The sequence below is a fragment of the Ceratotherium simum genome, chromosome 12, assembly GCF_057802395.1.
Source record: "Ceratotherium simum simum isolate JZ-2026a chromosome 12, ASM5780239v1, whole genome shotgun sequence".
NCBI classification, from domain to species: Eukaryota; Metazoa; Chordata; class Mammalia; order Perissodactyla; family Rhinocerotidae; genus Ceratotherium; species Ceratotherium simum.
Window position 1 is genome coordinate 69,991,802 of NC_141911.1, and position 24,229 is coordinate 70,016,030.

General features: G+C 43.0%; 1 protein-coding gene across 3 annotated transcripts; it reads left to right on the forward strand.

Moving 5' to 3' along the window:
- Positions 1–3,480: 3,480 nt before the first annotated feature.
- ETNPPL (ethanolamine-phosphate phospho-lyase) lies at positions 3,481–23,255 on the forward strand. 3 transcript variants are annotated; one of them, XM_004426590.3, is made up of 13 exons: positions 3,481–3,691; positions 8,841–8,959; positions 9,203–9,362; positions 11,172–11,246; positions 12,133–12,223; positions 13,385–13,501; positions 15,408–15,490; positions 16,094–16,319; positions 17,540–17,694; positions 18,667–18,756; positions 18,931–19,061; positions 20,742–20,809; positions 21,949–23,255. In XM_004426590.3, exons 1-13 carry the CDS (start codon positions 3,636–3,638, stop codon positions 22,075–22,077), a joined length of 1,500 nt encoding a protein of 499 aa, XP_004426647.1. In that variant the 5' UTR covers positions 3,481–3,635; the 3' UTR covers positions 22,078–23,255. The 3 variants fall into 3 exon arrangements, with proteins under 3 accessions (XP_004426647.1, XP_087293373.1, XP_087293372.1); XM_087437247.1 differs by lacking the exon at positions 3,481–3,691 and adding an exon at positions 4,302–4,573; XM_087437246.1 differs by lacking the exon at positions 3,481–3,691 and adding an exon at positions 4,302–4,539.
- The last annotated feature ends 974 nt before the right edge of the window (positions 23,256–24,229 follow it).

The window sequence follows — 24,229 nt, forward strand, 5'->3', positions numbered from 1 at the left end:
AGCCTAGATTGTTGAGAAATCTATGATCTTCAGGTGAGAACTCACTCGTTGGGTGAGCCAATCAATAGGCTCAGGACCAAAACTGAGCGAACATCACCTTCTGGGAAGGAAAGGTCCTCCAGTGCCCACTTCTACCAGATAGTCAGAAGATGGATAAGTGTGTGAGACAATAGCCCAAGAAATACCTTAGAATTTGTTTGTTGACAAAGCATTGTACAGGGTGAACTGTTGACTTCTTTCCATATTTATTTTGGTGCTATTGTGTGTCTGTTCTTTATTTAAAGACCATCCTTGGTACTTAATTGATATTATATATTCCACATTGTGAAATAAGTTAACGGGGAAATAATCTTTTATGCCCCAGTAACTTGCTTTCCCATAAAAGATAATGAGTCTAAGTATCTCTGTCCTAAAGAAATTGTTTAAATATAACTTGCCAGTCAACACACATGTAGACACAACAGTTTCAAGGGCTAAATGGCTGTAAGAACTTTCATCTTCGAAACAAGGTATTAAGTCCTTAAATGTGTTTCCCCTGTCAGTCAGTCAGTCAACAAATGTGTATCAGTCTATCATATGCCAAGTGCTGTGCTAGTGCTGGGGCCCACTGATGAACAAGACAGATAAAGACCAAAGACAGGATTAAGACAGAGGAATAGGGCAGGTTTGGTATTATTAATTAACTGAGAACTATTTGAGACAGAGTAGTCAGCAATGACCCCTCTGAGGCTGCCTGTGACATTTAAACTGAAACTGAAGCAAATACAATGTCCTTGAAGTGATGAAGGACAAGGGAGACCATGTGGAGTGTGTGTCCTGGGTGGGAGCGGGGGGCGGGGGGAGGGCTTCTAAAATGAGCCCGGAGAAGCAAGCTGGAAGTCACTGATGGCTTTCAAGGCGGGAAAGGACAGGATCATGCTGCATAGGGAGGGAAGCACAGACATGAGTTACAGAGTGCTTGCATAGGTCTCGGGCGAGACGCAGAAGGCTTACAAACGGTGGTAGCAGATGCATTTAAGATGTATTTTGAAGTGGAATCAACAGGGTTTAAAAATAATTTGACGTGGGGATGAGAAAAAGATAGGGATTATCCAGGGTTCCTAGGTTTCTGCTTTAGTGTCAGTGCCCTCAGTTTATTTCCTTCAAGGCACTCACTACAATCAAAGCAACAGAAGCCATTATCTTGTGAATCTATTTGTTGGCTTGTTTTTTCTGTCCATCTAGAATAATGCTGTTCAGTAGAAAAGCAATGCAAGCCACATATGTAATTTTAAATGTGCTAGTAGCCACATTTAAAAAGAGGTGAAACTAATTTTAATGATACATTTTCCTGAATCCAATATATCCAAAATATTATTTCAACAATTAATCAATATAAAAGATTAATGAGACATTTTCCTTTTTTTTTTTTTGGTACTAAGTCTTCAAAATATGGTGTATATTTCACACTGACACCACACCTCAGTTCAGACTAGCCACATTCCAAGTCCTTGAAATCATCTGTAGCTAGTGGCTCTGTATTGGACAGTGCAGAACTAGAGGCTGAGCCACGGGAGACAGGATCGTTCAGTCTAGTTCACTGTTTATCTCCAGCAACTGAAACCTTTAGTGGCAGACAGTGAGTATTTGATATATTTGAATGAATGAATAAATGCTTGGTGATGGGGGGCTTATTGGAGGCAATAGTTTTGGGGGTGGGGATCAAAGCTTCCATTATGGACTCATTAAGTTTCAGGTGTCCATGAGACCTCTCAGTGGAGTTGTCAAGGAAGGAAGTGGATATGAGAGTCTGGGACTGAGAAGAAAAACCTGGGTGGAGGTATAAATTTGGCACCTTGATGGGTTCTAAATCTAAGGGAATCATTGTGGATTACCTCAGGAAAGAGAGCAGAAAAAAGAAAGGGCCCAGGACCCTGTCCTAAGAGATACCAACATTTAAATGCTGAGTGAGAGAAGAGGAAAATCAGGAAAGTGTGATGGTGTCAAGACATCAAAAGAGCAAGCGTTCCAAGGAGAAAGGAATGGTCCAATCTGCTGAGAGATCAGGTAAAAAAAAAAAAAAAAAAAGAGACCAAGACGATAGGAGCATTGAGATTTTAACAATAATCCTGTGGCACATTGCACAATCATAATCTCTTTAAAGCCCTTCTTGTAATGCTTTGAGTCAGAGACAGTTCTTTTCTTTTTTTTTTAAATACAAAGAAATTTGGCCTCCAAAAGGTCAAGAAGCCCAGCTAGTTTATGAAGAACCAGATCTAGAACCCAAGAATCTTAGTCCAGCATTATTTAAAGAACATATTTTAAAGCATATTTAAAGGAGATTTATGGAAGGAGTGTGACTATCTGTGATGTCACCATGTCCAGGTGGTTTGAGAGTAAAGGTACATTTGGCAGCATCTTTCAAGTATGAAACTAGACCAAGATTACATGATCGCGGTTTCTTGCAAGTTCGATAAGTGCCATCTGCCCTTCATTTGTAACACCTAGAATTCTTAACACACTGTTCCTCCATGGACTCCATTTCTCAACCTATCCTGGGCAATGCAATTCTACTCTTCCTGCAGTGCATTAAGGTAAATTAATAACAACTTTATTCAAGAGAAAGGTCATTTGCAAACATTTATCAAGTGTGTTATAGATAAGTTAGGGTTTCTCTGCTGCCTTTCAAAACATAGGAAGAATGAAACGACCTAATCTAAACTCTATGGCTAAGTAGTTGCATGACCTTGAATAAGACTTGACCCTTCCTGCACCTCACTGTTCTTATCTACAGAACAGAGAGCTTAAACCACACCATCTCCAGTTCTTAAAATAATTTATGATCTAATGTTGTAGTTAATTAGAGTCCCCTCTGTCCCTGTCTTTAACTTCAAATTGATCAGTGGGTGAAGATCATCCTAAAGAAAGTTGAGACACCTAGGAATGAATTCCAAGTGCACCACCAGGTCGACATATGTTAATGGGACAATTCCCATGCTCATCCCTTGGGTTGTTTTGAGGACTGAACCAGATAAGTCACATGAATATGTTTTCTAATCTGTACAGTACTAGAGAAATTAGAAGTGTAACAGGCTGAGTCCCTGTTACCTATCCTGAGCCCATGTGACTTATTACTTTTACAGAGTTATGACAGGTTATGCTCAAGGTGAGAATGGAGACAACTGGAGAGTCTTGATATCTCCAGAGAGCAATCTTTGAACGTTTACAAGAGAATAACAGATACACTAAAAAGAAACAAGAAAGAAAGTGGGAAAGGAGGCATTCACAGGCAGAGGGGGAAGAAAGGCAAGGCCGGGCAGTTAGGAAAATCAAAGGCGAGTTAGAGTGGCAGGGCTGGGGAGGGGGTGGGCATCAGCAGGGCAGGAGCCCGAGCCAGCTAGACCGGGGGCGGGGGCGGGTGGCGAACCAGCGGCTCATCCAGGGACTTGGCGGGCACCAGGCGGCGGAGGCAGGAGGAGGGTGGGGCTTGGAGAAGGGCAAAGGCAGGCCAAGACTTAAAAGGGAGATGACCCTGCTAGTTGATGCGGCCAGGAACCTCCGACGCCCAGGGCCAGGGCACCGGCGAGGGACAGCGGGAGGAAGGGCCGCGCTGAGGCCGTCCGCGCGCTCCGAGGGACGCCCGCAGCGCCGCCACCATGTGCGAGCTGTACAGCAAGCAGGACACCCTGGCGCTGAGGAGCAAGCACATCGGGTAAGCGCGCCCAGCCCCGAGGAAAGCGCAGACGGGGGACAACGCCGCAGGGGCGGAGAGCGGCAGCGGGGCAGAGAGCCGCGAGCGGGAACCGGGCGCCGGACGCTCCGCGAGGGCGGTTGCCTGCCGGTGTCAGACGCCGCGCCGCCCGCCCGTCCGCCTGCCGCACCTGCGCACCTGCGCACCTGCGCACGCGCGCCGCCGCCGGCCCACCTGCCGCCCCTGCCGCACCTGCGCACGCGCGCCGCCGCCCGCCCACCTGCCGCCCCTGCCGCACCTGCGCACGCGCGCCGCCGCCCGCCCACCTGCCGCACCTGCGCACGCGCGCCGCCGCCCGCCCACCTGCCGCACCTGCGCACGCGCGCCGCCGCCGGCCCGCCTGCCTCCCCCGCCGCACCTGCGCACGCGCGCCGCCGCCGGCCCACCTGCCTCCCCTGCCGCACCTGCGCACGCGCGCCGCCGCCCGCCCACCTGCCGCACCTGCGCACGCGCGCCGCCGCCGGCCCACCTGCTGCACCTGCCGCACCTGCGCACGCGCGGCGCCGCCCGCCCGGAGAGCGTAGCCGCGCTTCTGCTCTGGGGGGCTGCTTCCCAGCCGGCTCCCGCGGGGTCCCCGCGCTCTGTCTGCAGCCGGCGGAGGAGTGCGGGCTGCCGGCCGGCTGGAGGAGTTGACCGACGAGGGTTAATAGCACTAGACGGAGAACACCATTCCAGGGATGGGCGCTGGGAGGGAGACGGGCAGCTGTCCGCCACTCTCACCAACTCAAAAGTTCCTCAAAACTATGAACTCAGAAATATTTTTGACGATGGCTATGAAAACAGACTAATTCTGACAACTTTTGTTTAAAGTGAGCCTTTTCTTCTTGCATGCTTGGTTAAAAGGTAAAGGGTTAATCCAGCCAGTAGAAAAACTTTGAAACCATCTTCTTAAGCGTAAGATGCCAGTTACCCACCTTGATGTCCCAAGCCGTGCCCTCACTTCGATTTCAAACTGCAGTGCTCTCTGCATTCCACCTTTGTTTTGCCCTTGGTATGAACGATTAGGTAGTATACTGGTGAGCGTACAGGACAGAAAGTTAAGTCAGCCCTGGGCTCTAGCCTTAGGAGGGAGTCGTGTTACCTGGGTGACCTCTGTCAAATTACTTTAATTTCCTCTTGTATGAAAGTAGGAATAATATTCTGCTTCACAGGGGCGAGCAAGTGAGATTAATAAGTGTGATCCGGGTTTTAAAAAGGTGCATGTAAATATGAATGCTGCTGGTGGCCCTTTGAGACCCCTAGCCACTGTAAAACCAACAGTCTGCAGTGTGTACCGGTACTTAGCAAGCGCTGCAGTGGATGGGCACGAGAGACGACTGGAGGACAGGGAAAGAAAAGAACCAGCATCCTCTTCCGAGAAATGCTGGGCAGTTTCTCGTACTGATCTCCTGATCTCACCCCGGGAAGTTTCTAGGTGGTACAGGAGCCTAGTTAGATCCCTCTCCACCCCAAAGTAGGGTCAGAGTGGTCAGATTCCTCCCTCATTCCCAGATCACCCCCTCTCTTTTTACAATCATCGCTTCTTTATATTAGTTTTCAATCCTGTATAGTTAGATTCCAATGAAAACCTAATGATTTCTGATGTGAGCAGAACAAGTCCTGTGAAAGGAGGAATGTAGCTGGACGGCGTGGAGGAATTCTACCTGAAGTCTGGGTGGCAAGGTGAAAAGTACTTAACAAGGCAGGGTGAAGTCTGCAGATTTCAGCCCACATTCATAACAGAGGTTTTCTTTGGATTTTAACTCATAGGTATAAACTAACAGCTCAGTTTGAACCAATAAAAATTCTCATTCAATATTAGTTTATTTTAGCTGATGATGCTTAATCTTAGGCAATTTTAAAATTTAACATTACCTATTTACAATAATCAGCATACTGTCTAAACAGTTGCATATCAGTTTAATATACAACTATCCAATTACTGTCTAAATGCATGTGGCATTTTTTGTGCATGCAAAATAAAAATAATATACCCAGTTTCAGTTTCTAAATGTGGTCTTTCACAAGCCTTTGTGATGTTTCTATGTTGCTAAAATTTATTCTCCAGACATTCATCCAAATAAGCAAAAATATGGATGACTATTTATTTATTTATTTATTTATTTATTTATTTTATGTGACCCTTTACCCCTTTCACCCTCCTCCCTCCCTCCTGGTAACCACTAATCTGTTCTCTGTCTCTATGTGTTTATTGTAGTTTTATCTTTCACATATGAGTGAAATCATACAGTATTTGACTTTCTCCATCTGGCTTATTTCACTTAGCATAATACCCTCAGGTCCATTCATGTTGTCACAAATGGCAAGATTTCATATTTTTTATGGCTGAGTAGTATTCCATTGTGTGTGTGTGTATATATATATATATATATATATATATATATATATATATACACCACATCTTTTTTATCCATTCATCCATCGATGGGCACTAAGGTTGTTTCCAAGTCTTGGCTATTGTGAATAATGCTGTGGTGAACATATGGGTGCATATATCTTTTTGAATTAGTGTTTTCATGTTCTTTGGATAAATATCCAGCAGTGGAATAGCTGGATCATATGGTTGTTCTTTTTTTTTTTTTTTTTTTTTGGTGAGGAAGATGGTCCCTGAGCTAACATCTGTGCCAATCTTCCTCTGTTTTATATGTGGGTTGCCGCCACAACATGGCTTGATGAGCAGTGCGTAGGTCCGCACCCAGGATCTGAACCTGCGAACCCCGGGCCGCTAAAACAGAGAGCGTGAACTTAACCACTATGCCACTGGGCCGGCCCCTGGTTGTTTTATGTTTAGTTTTTTGAGGAATCTCCATATTGATTCCATAGTGGCTGCACCAGTTTACATTCCCACCAGCAGTGTATGAGGGTTCCCTTTTCTCCACATCCTCTGCAACATTTGTTATTTCTTGTCTTTTTAATTATAGCCATTCTGACAGGTGTGAGGTGATATCTCATTGTAGTTTTGATTTGCATTTTCTTAATAACTTGTCATGTTGAACATCTTCTCATGTGCCTGTTGGCCATCTGTATATCTTCTTTTTCGAAAAACGTTTGTTCATATCCTCTGCCCATTTTTTTATTAGACTGTTCATTTTTTTGTTGTTGAGTTGTATGAGTTCTTTATATATTTTGGGAATTAACCCCTTGTTGGATATATGGTTTGCAAATATCTTCTCCCAGTTGTTAGGTTGTCTTTTCGTTTTGTTGATGGTTTCCTTTGCTGTGCAGAAGCTTTTTAGTTTGATGTAGTCCCATTTGTTTATTTTTTTCTTTTGTTTCCCTTGCCTGGTGAGACATGTATTCAAAAACATACCACTAAGACTGATGTCAAAGAGTGTACTGCCTGTGTTTTCTTCTATTTTTCTGTGTGTGTTTGTGTGAGGAAGACTGGCCGTGGGCTAACATCCATGCCCATCTTCCTCCACTTTATATGGGACACTGCCACAGCATGGCCTGACAAGCAGTGTGTCGGTGTGTGCCCAGGATCCAAACCGGCGAACCCTGGGCCGCTGCAGCGGAGCGCACGCACTTAACCACTTGCGCCATCAGGCTGGCCCCAATATGTTTTCTTCTAGAAGGTTTATGGTTTCGGGTCTTACATTCAAGTCTTTAATCCATTTTGAGTTAATTTTTGTGTATGGTGTAAGATAATGGTCTGCTTTCATTCTTTTGCATGTGGCTGTCCAGTTTTCCCAATACCATTTGTTGAAGGGACTTTCCTTTCTCCTTTGTATGTTCTTGGCTCCTTTGTTGAAAATTAGCTGCCCATAAATGTGTGGGTTTATTTCTGGGCTCTCAGTTCTGTTCCCTTGATCTGTGTGTCTGTTTTTGTGCCAGTACCATGCCGTTTTCGATACTATAGCTTTGTAGCATATTTTGAAATGAGGGGGTGTGATGCCTGCAGCTTTGTTCGTTTTTTCTCAGGATTCCTTTGGCTGTTTGGAGAATTTTTTGTTGTTCCATATAAATTTTAGGATTCTTTGTTCTATTTCCATGAAAAATGTCGTTGAGACTTTGATAGGGATGCATTGAATCTGTAGATCGATTTAGGAAGTATGGACATTTTAACTATGTTAATTCTTCCAATCCAAGAGTACAGAATATCTTTCCATTTCTGTGTGTCTTCTTCAATTTCTTTCAACAATGTTTTATAGTTTGCACTGTATAGGTCTTTCACCTCCTTGGTTAAATTTATTCCTAGGTATTTTATTCTTTGTGTTGTGATTGTAAATGGGATGGTATTCTTAATTTCTCTTTCTGCTATTTCTTTGTTAGTGTACAGAAATGCAACTGATTTTTGTATGTTGGATGATCTTTTTATATGCTCAAAAGAGTGGATTAAGGGGTTAGAAGAATAATTGGATTTCATTATTTAAGAATGTTTCATTATTTAAGAAAATCCATTTGATACAAAACAAGTACCACTCAGAAGACACAGAAATTATCTCCTATAAACTCTTCTTCATCATATTTGATACCAAGTTGTTTGTATTTAACTTGTAGTGCTATGTGTTTCTTTATAAATAGATTAGAAGGAGAGAGCAAGCACGCTCTATCTTGGGCTGTGCCGTAAGACAGTCTGCTTTCAAACTCGGCTTGTCTCACTTACTGGCTGTGCAACCTTGAACAAGTTTCTTCATTTTTCTGTGCCTCAGTTTCTTTACCCACAAAAATGAGCATGATAATAACCCCTATTTCGTATGATTGTTGGGAGGGTTAAATGTGATAATATTTGTAATATTTGTCAGTTCCTGACACATAGTAAGCCTCAGGAAAACAAGTTTGTTTTCCTGGTAAAACAAAATTCCCCATAGGAAAATTAGTTATTGGCTTGTGTAATTAGAGCTGTCAGAGTTGATCCATGTGCCTCTAAATAGAGTTGTCAAATCACGGCAAATTTAGTATAACAAGGGTAAGGAATGTGAGCAGTGTCACGAATGGGGATTAAGGTAAAAGTTTCCAGGCTGATATGAAATTAAAAAAGTGTATGTCACCCACGTTGTGTTGTCCTTTCCTTTATGTAATTGAAATTTTGCACTGATGGTAACCTTCATTGAGAAGGAAAAACACTGAGCAGTCCTACCAGACCAAAGTGTTCCTGTCATTATTTCAGGCCCTCGTGCAAAGTTTTCTTTGCTGCGGATCCCGTCAAAATAGTGCGAGCTCAGCGACAGTACATGTTCGACGAGAAAGGCGAGCGGTACCTGGACTGCATCAACAACGTGGCCCACGGCAAGTGTCCTGTCTTCCTCGTGCCTTAAAGGATACGTTATGAAGTAAGGCAGTCTTGGCACCATTAATATCTGTCCCAGGAATTGCAGTGGCTGAATGGGCCAGTCGTCCTAGCAGGGAAAAGTTGCTGCAAACTGTGGGAGAGCAAGAAGCTCATCTCTTTCTCTTACTTCAGAATCTGCCTCACTTCCCAGGCATTTAGCACTGTGACTAATTTCTTGGGCTTTTGTCTTCTAACTTTAGTGGGACACTGTCACCCAGAAGTGGTCAGAGCTGCCCTGAAACAGATGGAACTGCTGAACACAAATTCTCGGTTCCTGCACGACAACATTGTGGAGTATGCCAAGCGCCTCTCTGCGACACTGCCCGAGAAACTCTCTGTTTGCTATTTCACAAATTCAGGGTATGTTCCCAGGTTTCCCACCCTCCCCGCTCCCACCAATCTCTTGATTTACTCTCTCACATTCCTTTCTTTTTGATTCGTGGTGGAGCACAGATGTCTAAAAAGGTTTCCTGAGATTCTTGCCATTTACTAAGTAACCACAAGTTGGGGACCCGACGGTTCTGGTCCTTCTACTTTACTCCATGAGCCTGTTGTAGATAGGACACCCGGCAGCATGTCCAAGGCTTTTGACGCCGCCTAAGACAACAGCCTGATGATGTGTGCAAGCCACTCAGCTTTTTATTACTGTGGCTTCCTGGGGGAAAGTGTACCCTCAAGTGTCCCCAAAGGATAGATACGTATGTCGTAACCATGGCAAAAAGATTCAAGTCTGCTGTTCATGTGGGAAAACCTAACTAGCCAAATAACACTCAACTCTTCTGGCAACAGAGTGAGTAGCTAAAGATCAATGAGCCTAGATAGTTTTTTCAAAGCATGAATAAGGAATGTTAACAAAAAAACCGTACTCAACAAGATATAACTTTTGTAAGATTTTTGATTTATTTGTTTTCTTAGGCAATTGAACACATTTCCCCAACACAAACACAAAGAAGGAAGGAATAAATTCAAGTGAATAGAGACATTCCAACTTGCAAATTCTGCAAATTTAAATTATTATATGTCCATTCTATGGAATATTATGGGGACATTAAAAAGTATGTTTTTGAAAACACGTGCCTAGTGGCATGTGAAAAGCTCACAGTGCAATATTATATTGGGAGGAAACCTGTATATACAGTATCAACTCATTTTAAAAATGATATCTGTGTATATATGTATTAAAGCTATTAGAAATTCTGTAAGTGTCCAATTATATGATTCTGTGATTCACTTTTCTCTTTTCAATGAGATATTCTAAAATCAAATTTATAACCAGAACATCGTTCTTTTTCATTGTAAAGAATTAAGATTTTTAGGATCTAACTAATTGTTGTAAAGCATTCTTGCCTTCATAAATTAAATATAATAATATTTGACTTTCACTTCTAAAGAATCCTGTACTGTCAAAGAGGGATTAGCCCCAAAGTGCACTGTCACCAAAGACTGGATGTGGCGGAGGCTGCGGTGGTGCAAAGAATGATCTTGAAGTTAAACGGGTTTCAGTCGGAACGCTGGCCCTACCTCTTACTAGCTGTGGGAACTTATTCTGGTAACTTAACCTCCCTGAGGCTGTTTCCTCATCCATAAAAAGGAGATGGCAGTACCTCCCTTGCAGAGTAGGTATGAGAATAAATAGAAGCTAAACATTCTGTGTGATGTCTGGCAGACAATAAACGTCCCACAAGTGATTATTTTCTTCCTCCTGTCTAAGTAGTATATTTATTCTCTAAAGTAGATAGAAAAATTATGGTCTTCATTCTGTAAATAAGGAGCTAAGTCAAATATCGGGTCAGCACACACAGTTTAGTAGCCAAGACCGCGGGCCCCCATACTCCCTTCCTCCCAGTGAGAGCAGGCTTCTCAGTGTCCTCAAAGTTAGGCACCTCCTGGTGTTGCTGAACTGGGCTCCAGTTTGAAATGAGCAGCAGGTCCTTAACTTGTATTGGGTTCTCCTATGTACCCCATTCTTTACTGAGAACACCTGGGAACCTTGTATTAGAAAGTGAAGTGAGCTGGGTGGGAAAGATTGAAGGGAAGGAGAGGATGTCCACTTGTTTCTTTATACATTTCTGGATCATTGGAATCTTACAAGTTCTGTAATTAACATTTGGAACTGTCTTTGAAAGAGCTTATGTCACATTGTCCCCTTTCTCTATGTTATCTTAATAGATCTGAAGCCAATGACTTAGCCTTACGCCTGGCTCGACAGTTCAGAGGCCACCAGGATGTGATCACTCTTGACCAGTAAGTCTTGGATGCAAGACTTTTAAGCAAGAAGCTCCTTCAGAGACAAAATTGTCTTGATCCTGTCCATACTAATACCATAAGTTCGTGTGTAGGAGGCTGGCTATATGGCACGATTTTTATTACGTTTTAAGGTATCGAGGCCAACTTAGACCTGAAGGATACTTAATTTCTTCTAAGTATGTACTATGGCCTTGTAGCATGTCTTAATCAATGGTAGGAGAAGTCCTCCCTCTTTGCTTTATCTATTTGTGAGCCTTTTATAATTTCTTTTCCAGATCTCCCAATTATATCTCTGGGAAAGAAACAGAAAAGGGATATCCTAGCCACCTGTATTTCAAATGAGAGGAAGGAATTTCATAGCCACTTGATCACCTCTCAATCTTAGTTCTTGAAGAGACCTCCTATTCCTTACCAACTGATGTTTGCTAATATTTGCAATTGGATGTCCTTTAGAAACCACCCCAAACAGAAACACATACCCATTCTATGACAGAAAGTTGTTTTTAAAATTTACTAGAATATACTATCAAATACATTTAAAGAATACATACATATGAAGTTCTTCATGAAGCTGTAGAAAATAACTTTTCACATTTAGACAAGCTAAATGTGATTTAATATAATCCAAAGAAACTGGGTTTTCTCTTGCTAAAAAGAAATTGTCTATGAGGATACATACTTGGCTTTCCATGTGTTTTATCACATGAGTAAGGAGAACTGGACAAATTATATGGCCAGTCTTGCCATAAAAAATTAGATCCCATATAGTTAAATCTGGTGCCAATGCTGAGATTCTCCCTGGATGATGTGCAATGCTATTTTTCATATAGTAGAAGAACATCCTTCTTTGAGTGATTTTTGTTACTGTTCTTTTTCTTTTCAGTGCTTACCATGGTCACCTATCATCTTTAATTGATATCAGTCCATATAAATTTCGAAAGGGCAAAGATGTTAAGAAAGAATTTGTCCATGTGGTAAGTATCTTAGACTCCTAGAATCAGAATGTTAGTACTGGAAGAAATGCCATCCAATCCTTTCATCGAAGTGAAACCATGAGAAAGAAACTAAGATCTAGAGCAGCTATGTGACTTGCTGGAGTCAAAGAGCTAGAAAATGACAGGATGCAGTTTGGGATCCATTGAGGAGTTTCATAGTAGGCAAATTCGTATAGTGGTAGCAACAACTGTTCTTCACAGCTATCATTTTATTTTTCTTGTCCCTTGATCTTCAATTACTGTTTCTATCACTAATGTCAACTCGAGATTCAGAGTTGCGTCAGGTGTGTATTACTGTCTTAAAATTAAATTTCTTTATGCTAATTTAGTATTTAGATGTATTAAGTAAAATAAATAGTAAATAAATGAAATTTTAAAACCACTCAAGTTGTTGAAACAGTAAAACTCACTTGGTGTGTTTATTTGAATTAAGGATCATCCATCCTTCATTCTTAAGAGAATCATCAATACCTTCTTTCAAAATTTTAAGATCTGGAATCAGTGCTAAGGCACTCTAGTTTTCTGAATGATTACAATTTGCAATATAGTTGGTAAGTGTTAGTTTCTTTTCAATACAGAACAGTTAATACAGTTTTCATCGTTGAAATTTTCAAATTCTGTGGTCAGCCTTGTGGATTTGAATGTGCTCCTTATGTGGATACCGATGCAGTCTTGACTTATAGGGATCTTGGAGCAAATCCAGGCTCCTGTTCACAACGCAAGGAATTCAGTTCTTCACAGAATTCAGAAATGTTAAGGAAAAAGAACAAAAAACCAGGGCAGGCCCGGTGGCGCAAGCGGTTAGGTGCGCGCGCTCCCCTGTGGCAGCCCCGGGTTCGCTGGTTCGGATCCTGGGTGCGCACCGACGCACCGCTTGGCAAGCCATGCTGTGGTGGCATCCCATATAAAGTGGAGGAAGATGGGCACGGATGTTAGCCCAGGGCCAGTCTACCTCAGCAAAAAGAGGGGGATTGGCAGATGTTAGCTCAGGGCCGATCTTCCTGGCAAAAAAAATAAAAAGAACAAAAGAAGCTAGAGTCACTTAAATCCACATGGCCACCTTTCTAATGTGCTCTTTTTTTTTAAGTTCGTTTGTCAAAAAGGCAAATCCTGAGAAACTGTATCGTTTGATGTCTTCAGGCAGCAGCTCCAGACATTTACAGAGGAAAATACAGAGAAGACCATGCAGACCCAGCCGGTGCTTACGCAGGTGAGGTGAAGAAGATTATCGAAGAAGCTCATAGCAGTGGAAGGAAGGTTTGTATCTATAGCATGGGAACATTTTACCATTTTTTATAAAATGGATTGAAATCATTGTGATACATTGAACAGGTGGCAAAGGATTAGATCTAAATTCCCTTTTTGTTCTTCTCTGGTTACATTTTCATTTGGTTCGTGTTTCATTTGGTTCGTATTATTATAGCCATGCCTCTAAAACCATCTATTTTTATTTATCCTGGAAGTGAAATCACTATGCCTGTTGCAGAACTGGTGGCCTAATTCTGACCTTCCCAGTGGGATGCAGACTCTGGTGCAAAAGGGGTAGGGGAAGATAGGATGAAGAAAGGTGATAGCCTGCGGAAAGACTCTTCCCACGGAGAGACACCAGGGCCTGACACATGGTGCAGGGAAGGGATAGCAGAGTGGCCCTGCAGTCTCGGGACAGTGCAGACTGCAGACCCCCAGGGAGCCCTGGCGCTTCCCTGGAACTGGTTCACCTTCCTGGAGCTGCGGAGCCTGGGTAAGCTGAGGCAGAAAAATGCTCTTCCAGTCTGGGCCTGGATTTGTAAGGCAGAACCAGAATCCTCCAGAGTGGGAGAAAGATTTCCATTTCCTCAGTCTTCACTCCACTGTCTTCAGCGTAACATTAAATCCTCAGCCCATTCAGGGGTGACTCAGGTGGAGTTTTCATGCGATTTGACACATGCTTTGCCTTTAAACTGGCTTGTGGCATCAACATGGCAAGAAAAAAGTCTTAATTGAGATAAAAATGAAGTCTTTGCTTTTACAGTTCAAATATTTTTATCTTAATGAATGGAGAGTCATTTGCATTTCTTAACTGTTTCTTCTTTTTCTTCCCATCCCATTTGTTTTTTGTCTCTTCCAATGCGGTATCTGTGCAGGTAGCCCTGAGCTCTACCTGTCATGGGGAGCTTCCTGCTCTTTTCCTCTTCAAATGTAGCCTATGAACAGTAAAAACTTCTTGCAGAAAAAAATTTGCATTACTAAGATCATAGGGTCTTTTCACTGCTAAAAAGGTTTGGATAATTTTTTGAGAACATTAGCATTCAATAGTTACTGAATTGATGCTGTCATGTTAACAGTGCTGAAAGCAGTGAGCAAATATATGATGGATGCTTCAGAATATTAAAATCATGGAATTTTAGAAAAGTAATCTCTTGCATCCAACGGCCTCGTTTTATAGCTAATAAATGAAATATTTGAAAGTGAAAGACTTAAGCCAAGGTACTACAGTTACTAAGAGGCAGTCTGGACGAGAACCTTGGTTCTCTTGACTTCATATCTCATACTATTTCTTTGTTTTCTCTTCTTCTTTCACTGTTATCTATTTCTACTTCTCCTTTCTTAGAAGCACATGTAGCCTCCAGAACACTTTCTCTGAAGTTCCTATTATGAATTGCCTAATTCTGTTGAGTTAAGCCCGATTCAGGGCAAGAACTGGAAATACAACATAGTAACTAACGTGTGTGGCCACAAGTCACCCTCCCCTTCCTTATGCAGATTCCAGGCTCAGGCAGTCCTGTTTCCTCAAGCTGAGGAACAGGCATCACAGGAAGGTTCTTAGGACCTGGGTAATTTTTTAGAGGTTCATATTAAAGACTGATCAAAACATCAGTCTTATTCAGTTGATCCTAATGAAAACACTGCATTTAAGTTAATCATGGAGAAATGTAAGGCGTCCTCTCCTCCATTTCTCGTGGTAGTTTCACTGGTACCCTAAAATTTCAGAAACTAAGGCTTCAGATCAGTTGTTTTTCCAGTGTAGGTATCTTTGTTTTCTTTTTAATCAAATGGCCTACTTACCACTTACCGCAGGTCCATTCCCAGCCATTCTTTAAATAATCTGCTCTGTAAGAAGTCCTCTTTTTTAGGGGGTAGGAGGAGGACCTAATGGACTTTGACTCTATCTTCTCTCATGTAGATTGCTGCCTTTATTGCTGAATCCATGCAGAGTTGTGGCGGACAGATAATTCCTCCAGCAGGCTACTTCCAGAAAGTGGCAGAGTATGTACTTGATTTGGGCACCCTTGGTCAAACTAAGGGCACTGTGCCAATTCTGTACAGCAATACTGGTTGTTAAAATATTGAAGTCCTTCTAGACTAGCTGGTAAATAACCACTTCAGAGTACCTCCCACCCCAGGGCTCCAGGAACTCCTCCACCTTCCCAAGATCCAGTAAATAAAGGGTTTACACATAGTTCAGAGGGGGGCCTCCAGGACTCTGCTCCAGCCCCCGCCTGGCATCTTCTCTGATTGGCTGGTGCCCAAACCTTACCAATTAGTAAAAGTTTGAAGATTAAACCTGCTAAAAACTACGACTTGTGTAATTCTTTCTCTTGCCACTTAAAATACTTCAATGTCACTTACTTAAACAGCACAAACCCAAACAATGTAGAATATATCTAATCTGGAAATTATGTGATTGTATTTCAAAGTCAGTGACATCACATAAGTGTCATTGGGGGTTTTGAGCACTGAAATGTTTTTGACACAGATTACAGGCTTCAGGTTACATACAACATTGCTGTAAGTCCTCAGTAGTGTCTCTGTGGGTGGGTTTGGGGCCCTCAGTGACCCCACGCGTTAGACTGCTCTTTTCCCTTTCAGATATGTACGAGGAGCAGGGGGTGTGTTCATAGCTGATGAAGTTCAGGTCGGCTTTGGCCGAGCTGGGAAACATTTCTGGAGCTTCCAAATGCATGGTGAAGACTTTGTTCCGGACATTGTCACAATGGGGAAACCAATGGGCAATGGCCACCCAGTGGCATGTGTGGTAACAACCAAAGAAATTGCAGAAGCCTTCAGCAGCTCTGGGATGGAGTATTTCAATACGGTAAATTTTGCTCTCGGATTTAAATGCTGAGAGGGAAAAATAATGCATGTTCTTACACTTCTTGCTGTTGCAGTAAAAAATAAAGCTCAATACTGCCAGCTGCTCACCCCAGGACTCTCGCCAAACTTTGATCTAACCATATTGCATTCTACGTGGCACTATCCTCCTTGTATTTTTCCTTGTGTATCTTTCTCCTTCCTAAAATGTTCTTATTAATTGTTCTAATGATAGATGGCTGCTCTGCTAAACTCTAGAGGTTATGATATTTCATTAATAGATGATATGATCGTCTTTGTTTTGTATCACATTTAAATTCCCCAACATTTCTGAAGTATTTAGATGATTCAGTTCTATAAATGTTATATGGCTGGGGCCAACCCTGTGGCTTAGCAGTTAAGTGCTCGAGCTCCCCTACTGGCGGCCCCTGTTCACATCCCCAGCGTGCACCGACGCACCGCTTCTCCGGCCATGCTGAGGCCACGTCCCACATACAGCAACTAGAAGGATGTGCAACTATGACATACAACCATCTACTGGGGCTTTGGGGAAAAAAAAAAGGAGGAGGATTGGCAATAGATGTTAGCTCAGAGCCGGTCTTCCTCAGGAAAAAGGAAGATTAGCATGGATGTTAGCTCAGGGGTGATCTTCCTCACACACACACAAAAAATGTTATATGGCTGTCATAGGAGATACTAAATTTCTATCTTTGGGAAATTTTATTTCCTTGGTTTTACCCCCAAAAGTCATCAACTTTAAGCTTAGAAAAATTATTATAGTTTTTGCAGTGTGTATAATAGGACTTGTTACAGCTAAAAGTAAGACTCAAATCTAAGGACATAAATTATTTGGAGAAAATGTCATTGCTTAGCTGTTTTCACACAACTATTCAGGGGCAGCAACCTGTATCCCCCTCACTGAACCACACTGTGAAATCCTTAATTCCCAACACAACGTCTGTTTTTTGTTTGGATGAACCAATAATTCCCCGATAGTCCTTCATACCTGTTATGCGGCATGGAGAATATAATTTGGGATCAATTTTCACTCAATCCTGAATGAATAGAATCATGCTACATTCTAAATCTAAGAAACAAATATCATGAGAGAAAGTTTTGTTAAAATTATATCTTTACTTGCTTATGTATGAGCCAAATATCTCATAGATGAAATAATACCATTAATTTAACTACTATGTTTTCTCATTTGTCTTGGTTCTGCAGTATGGAGGAAATCCAGTATCTTCTGCTGTGGGATTGGCTGTCCTGGAAGTAATTGAGAATGAAGACCTTCAGGGAAATGCCACAAGGGTGGGGATGTACCTCACTGAGTTATTGAATAGACAAAAGGCTAAGCATGCATTGATAGGAGATGTCAGGTATGTTGATCATGAAGGGGTCAGGTAGTTATTCATTTTTCCAAATGAAAATAGCTTATGTTTTATCTTATAAATTTAAAATAAATTACGTAAAACCAAATCTAGAAAACACTGAAAAACATGGAAAACTAAAGTCACTCTTAATCCAAAAATCACTCTTAAAAATCACTCTTAAGAACCCAGATATCACCACTGTAACTTTTGGGTGTATGTCTTTCCTGAATTTTATATGTTTTTAAAAAAATATAAAGCTGGGATGATTTCAACACCCGAAAGATGAAAAGCAAGAACTTAAAGTAACTCTCAATGATCTGTTAAAAATTATTTAAAATGATATCCTGGAAAACTCAATTTTTTTCATAAATGTGTATAAACATTAAACATTTATCATCATTAATGTCCTGAGAAACTTAATAGCATGAAAAGGTTGTTTTTAAGCCTTTTTCCTTTGCAGTTAAGTGAAGGAAAAAAACTAGATGACAAAAACTAACTTGGTACACAAACTGGAAAGAGGGGCTGGCCCGGTGGCACAGCAGTTAAGTGAGGGCGCTTCACTTCGGCGGCCCGTGGTTCGCAGGTTCGGATCCCGGGGCGCATCGACGCACCGCTGCTCAGGGTCAGGCCATGCTGTGGCGGCGTCTGATATAGTAGAGGAAGATGGGCATGGATGTTAGCCCAGGGCCAATCTTCCTCAGCAAAAAGACAAGGATTGGCAAGGGGTGTTAGCTCAGGGCTGATCTTCCTCACAAATATAAATAAATAAATAAATAATAAAGTCTTTAAAAAAATGATCAAAAACTGGCAAGAGCTGTGGACACTGGGTTGGTGTCTGGGATTAGTTAGAATCAATGACAAGTTACCCTTGAAGGGAATCACACTCAGCTTCAAATTAAACTGAAGTTTGGGGACAGCGTTCATTTTCTGTGACAGTGCAAAGAAGGTGTGTCGAGTTTTCTTTCGCCACCTCCCCAGGGGCGTTGGCCTTTTTATCGGCGTTGACTTAGTGAAGGACCCTCAGAAAAGGACCCCGGCCACAGCAGAGGCGCAACACGTCATCTACAAGTAAGTGCGCCCCCGCCTGAAGGCGTCTGTTACCTCCCCGGTGTCTGGGAATAAGGCGCCTCAGACACGGGCAGTTTGTAAGTGCGAGGACTCACCTGCCCCGTGCTCGCGTCGCTCGGGAGTCGGCTGAGCCGCCGTGTGTGCGCACTCACGTGTGTTTCCTGCACTAATTAGAATGAAGGAAAATCGGGTGCTTCTCAGCGCCGACGGGCCTCACAGAAATGTGCTTAAAATAAAGCCACCCATGTGCTTCACGGAAGAAGACGCCAAGTTTATGGTGGACCAACTTGACGGGATTCTGACAGGTCAGTGCACAGACCCTGAAGATGCCTCCTCGCCCCCCACCCTCCCCGCTCCCCACCCCAGCCCCGCCCTGGTCCTGCATGACTGTGCGTCTTGTCATTCATGGCGGAAGTGAATGTATACCTTGATAACTAGAAAAAGATAGCAGGAAAATAACAACTACGTGGACTCAGTTGAATCAAAATTTTCTGTTTGCACTACACAATTCCAAATCTAAGTTGTTACTGAAGTGGCACACGGTTTTATTTTTATTATTTTCACTTGTTTAAAAAACTGCATGTTTGCATTGTACCATGCTCTACCACGAATGCTGCAGTGTATCGTATTTCAGCATTGTTCCATGAAAATACATGAGACATTATTAACAAAAATTATAGGCTTTAGGGCCGGCCCGGTGGCGTAGCGATTAAGTTTGCACCCTCTGCTTCGGAGGCCCAGGGTTCGCAGGTTCGGATCTTGGGCTCTGACCTGTGCACCGCTTGTCAAGCCATGCTCTGGCGGCATCCCATATAAGAGAGAGGAAGATGGGCATGAATGTTAGCCCAGGGCCAATCTTCCTCAGCAAAAAAGAGGAGGATTGGCAACAGATGTTAGCTCAGGGCTAGTCTTCCTCACATACACACAAAAAAATTATAGGCTTTAGGTTAACAATTATTTGCTGTATGCTGAATCATTTGACTTTGTGTGTATATTTCACTCTTTATGAGTTAACTTTTGAGGACTATTGTTTGTCATTCAGAATTACAGCCTGTCATACAAATTTATCTTTTGTTTACCTATATCATATAACTAGGTTAATTTATTTTTCTGTTATGAGCATAAACTGAGATTAGAAGGTAAACTACCAGTGTAAAACCATGTTGAAAAATAGAAAGCACTGTCAAATGTTAGAATTTTTGTGGTTGCTTTCGTTATATTTTTGAGATTCAACTTCTCTGCTCCCTTCTTTTAGGGTTAGGATAAGGCTGAGAAGCCAGGAATCAAAATAGCATAGGAAATAGATAATTAAGTTTTGGAAATCTGAGAGTCAGCACAAATTACCTGTAATGAGTCACTGTCTTTGGACCAAGTGTATGTTCACACTCAAACCTGGCAAGATTCCTCACACACCTGCATGTCCTCTGTCCCCTGAAGGGCCAAGGGGAAGGAAGAGTAGAGGCTGGGGCAAGTCCCTCGCTGTTACTTAAAAGTCAACTCAGAGCTTGAGCATTATCATGATGGGCAGAAGAATTTCCTTTGAGCAAGTGAATGAGGCATGGCTAACACAGGCCCAGTGCCACCTGTGCATGAGAATGCTGAAATGCTACAATAGCAGTTTAAAAGCAGCAATTTTTTTTTTTTAAAGATTTTATTTATTTATTCTTCCCCCAACGCCCCAGTAGATAGTTGTCTGTCATAGCTGCACATCCTTCCAGTTGCTGTACGTGGGACGCGGCCTCAGCATGGCCAGAGAAGCGGTGCGTCGGTGCGATCCTGGGATCCGAACCCGGGCCGCCAGCAGCAGAGCGCACGTACCCAACCGCCAAGCCACGGGGCCGGCCCAAAAGCAGCAATTTTAATAGTGACACATTTTTAACACATTTAACTCTCTATTCTTAAGGGTATTCCTATAGACACCAAAAAGTTTTTTTTTAAGACTGTTATCTTCTTCTGTCTTCTCCCTTGTATCTTCCTTGATGTAGGTTTAGAAGAAGCCATCGGAGCCCAAACTGAGAGTGTGGTCCCTGAGAACATTCCATGCAGAACAAAGGTAAGAGTCTGCCACTTTCTTTTTAGGGGAGAAGTTTAAAACTTGGAGAATTTAAGAAAAGAAAATCCCAATTTTTAAAAATTGTACAATGACCTTTAGAATAAAACCCACCTTTGCTAGGGTTGGCTTATTGTTGCAATTTTGAGTGCACAATTCAATTTCAAGGCAAGTGTCACACCACCTGAAAGAAATAAAGCCAAAGAACCATTCTTACAGGAGCATTCCCGAACCAAAAACAAACAAGCAAACCTCAGGCCCGCAAAGAGGGCCTCAAAATAGAGAGAGAGATGATGATGTGTCCTACACTCCTTACTGTTTGCCACAAGGGCCACCTGACTCTGCCTGCTTCCCACACCACACTCTTTAAAGTCACAGAAGCATTAGCATGGTGGCTCCCAATGCCAGAGTCGGTCCTGAAGTGAAGTGTAACCTTCCAGTGGCGCGGGGCTGGGCACCATCTGGCCCCAAGTGGCCTAGTTTCTGCGTTGGTGTGCTTCCAGCAGAGGCCTCTCATTCTCCACTGAGTTGCCCAGGGTGTGAGAAAGAGCTCTCGGGAAAACAAAAACAGAAAGGCAAAACCTCCAGAGGCTTCGTTGCATAATTGGCTATTTGTTTATGACTTTGGCGCATAAAGGAACACTCAGTGCCTGGGGTTCCTGCAGTCGGCAAAGTCCTTTTCCTGGTGAGAACAGTAGGTCATTTGAATGAGAGTAAGTGATTCGCTGACAGTTCTGCTTCTGTCTCAGTGCAACACAAACCAACTGTAGAAATCAATGATTATCTGCTGTTCGAGAACAGTTTTTCTGTCTAGGACAGAACCTCAGCTGTGAGAACTGAGCAAGCATTGAACACGGGCTTCCAAAAATGGGAGTTCACCACGGAACTCCTACTTTGGAGTTAGCAGTTGACACATGTTTCTGAAAGTTTGGCTTGGGGTCCCAGATTTTAAGTGGACGTCACATTTCAGATGTCTGTGGAAGATGCTAATCAGGGTTTGGGAGGAACAGCCAGTATTGTCATGTTGTGTTGTGTTGTGTTGTGCCTGTGGGCTGTGTGTCTGTTGGCCTGTGTGATTGGCCCTGTGGGGGCTGGCGGGTTGGAGGGGGCGTGCCCACTGGAGTTGGTGCCCTATCTTGCAGATGCCTAAGGAAGCACCCTCAGAATTACTCAGTGACGGCAGCCCGGACCCCAAAGAAAATCCTGGCCAAAAGAGAAACAGATTATGTGCAAATAAACCTCCACTGCTCAGTAAGAGGCTCAAGACATGAGAGATGAGCGTTTTACAGCAAGATAACTGTCCTGAGTTACAGAGAACAAATGGAAGTGACTCTTCTGTTAGCAGCTCTGTTGTGCCCTCTAAAGGGAGAATTTGCTTTCCATTTAGATTTGTAAATAAAGAAGCTAAACGAGTAATAAGAATAAACCAGGTGATAATCAAACCAGGTCCAGATTATCAGTTCAGCCTCAAGCCTGTTAATTCCTTACTTGAGATTTCTGAGCGTACTTCATTTATTCTAGTAAATTTAAGCTTCAAGTTGGATATTAAGTTGGCCGTTTTACTTCTCGCATTTTAATGTTCGGAATGAGAGCAAAGTACAACAGGTTCCTGAACTTTGGACACTTGGTGCCTTAAAATATGAATTCTTTAATGATTTCATTTATATTTAAGTATATTTATGGACTATAATAAAATAAAAGGTGATATAAACCAAAAAATTTTCATTAGCAAAGTGTTTGCCCTTCTTGCAGAGAACGTTAGGGGTTGCGGTGGTAAAAACCAAAGCCATTTGGGAAAAAATCCCGAACAGCAAATGCTAAAAAACGAATGAATAATCAGATCTCTGGCGGGGAACTAGGGTGTGGACAATCACAGTCCCGTGGGGACTTGGGGAGGAACAAGGCATATGCCCAGATGTAGCTGGAACAGCAGCAGAGGCCAGAGCACTGTGTTTCCAGTCAGGAGACCTTGGTTCTGTCTACTGAGGCTGTGTCACCTGGGCGGGTCACTTACCTGTTAGGTGAGAAATTAACTTTCAGCCAATCATCTTCCTCTTCTCATCATCAAGTTTGTCATCACCTTCGCACACCCTCTCACACAAGAACGGGTGTGTTCGCGAGTGCATGCACACACACACACATTTCTAACCAGACTTTGGCAGAGGGAAGTAAGGAGACCTAGAACCTCGGGAGTTGCTCGTTACCCATGGGCACCGAGAGATGTCCACGTGGAGGCCAGGGTGCTGACTGGAGGAAGTTTGAATTTTAGTGTTGACTTCCCATTGTCTCTCTATTGCCTTCCTAACAGGTATTAAACTTTGTGTGGCTTTTTGTTTCATAATGAAGAGGTAATAATTTTGCTATGACTGTTTCATGATAACTGAGACGGATGTTAAGAGGAAAATTAATTGTAAAATTCTTCCTTTCTGGGTTCATCACAAATAAAAATGCTATAAAAATGTAAGATCTCATTATTAAATACTTTTTACTCCTAGAAGTATAACTGAGTCTGTGGATCCTGGCTGGGTAATGCTGAGGTTGGTTCTGGAAGCCAGCAAGGAGGAAGGGGAACAGGGGTCTCTGGTTTCTTTCTAGGAACAAGACAATGACAAGATAATCAGAACGTTCACGGCTCAGATCAGCACTCCTGTGAGCATCTCTCATTGGCGTGCTCAGAAAGGTCTTGTCTCCTCTTACGGAGCTGGTGCTTACGCTCCAGGGAGGAAAGAGAAGACAACTCAGACCTTGTTAGGAGTTTTCCAAGCATAAAATAATACAAAACTAAGACTTGATTCTTCAACGTACTCCACTATTCTTCATTATCTATAAGTTAGGTTTTTATAATGAGGAAGAGAGGTGTAGAAATAGATGACTCCTTCCCAAATGCAGCAGAGACCACCTGTGCGTGATGCTCCTGGGAGCCGCCTCACTTCTGTGGTGTCACGATAGATGCCGTGTCAGTTTGGGTCCTTTGGACTCAAGATAGAGTCCCAAAATGGAACTGACGCCCAGATAGTTAGAAGTGCAAGAGACTGATGAGGACTAAGGCCTATGAGAGATGAGAGAGCGAGGGAGCAGGAGGCAGCAGAGACTTTGAGGTCTGACACCTATGAAAGGAGAAGACCGGAAAGGAGGATCCAGGTGGAGGCGTCTCAGCCCTGAGAAAGTCTCCGCGGGCACATCGGGAGCTCCAGTGCCAAGACTGCCCACACAGGAGAACCGTGCTGGGCAGAAACACCCAGGCCCTGGTCTCCCTGCCGCCCCTGCTCCTTGGCTGGGAGCTCGCAGGACAGTGTATCCAGCTTAACTGCCGCAGTGGATCCTGAAGGTGCTGTCGGTGGAGGCTGTGGGCCGACTGCACACCTCACCGCAGCTTCCCTCCAGAAGGGGGAGCTGAGCCGCACACTCCCACGGCCGCCATGT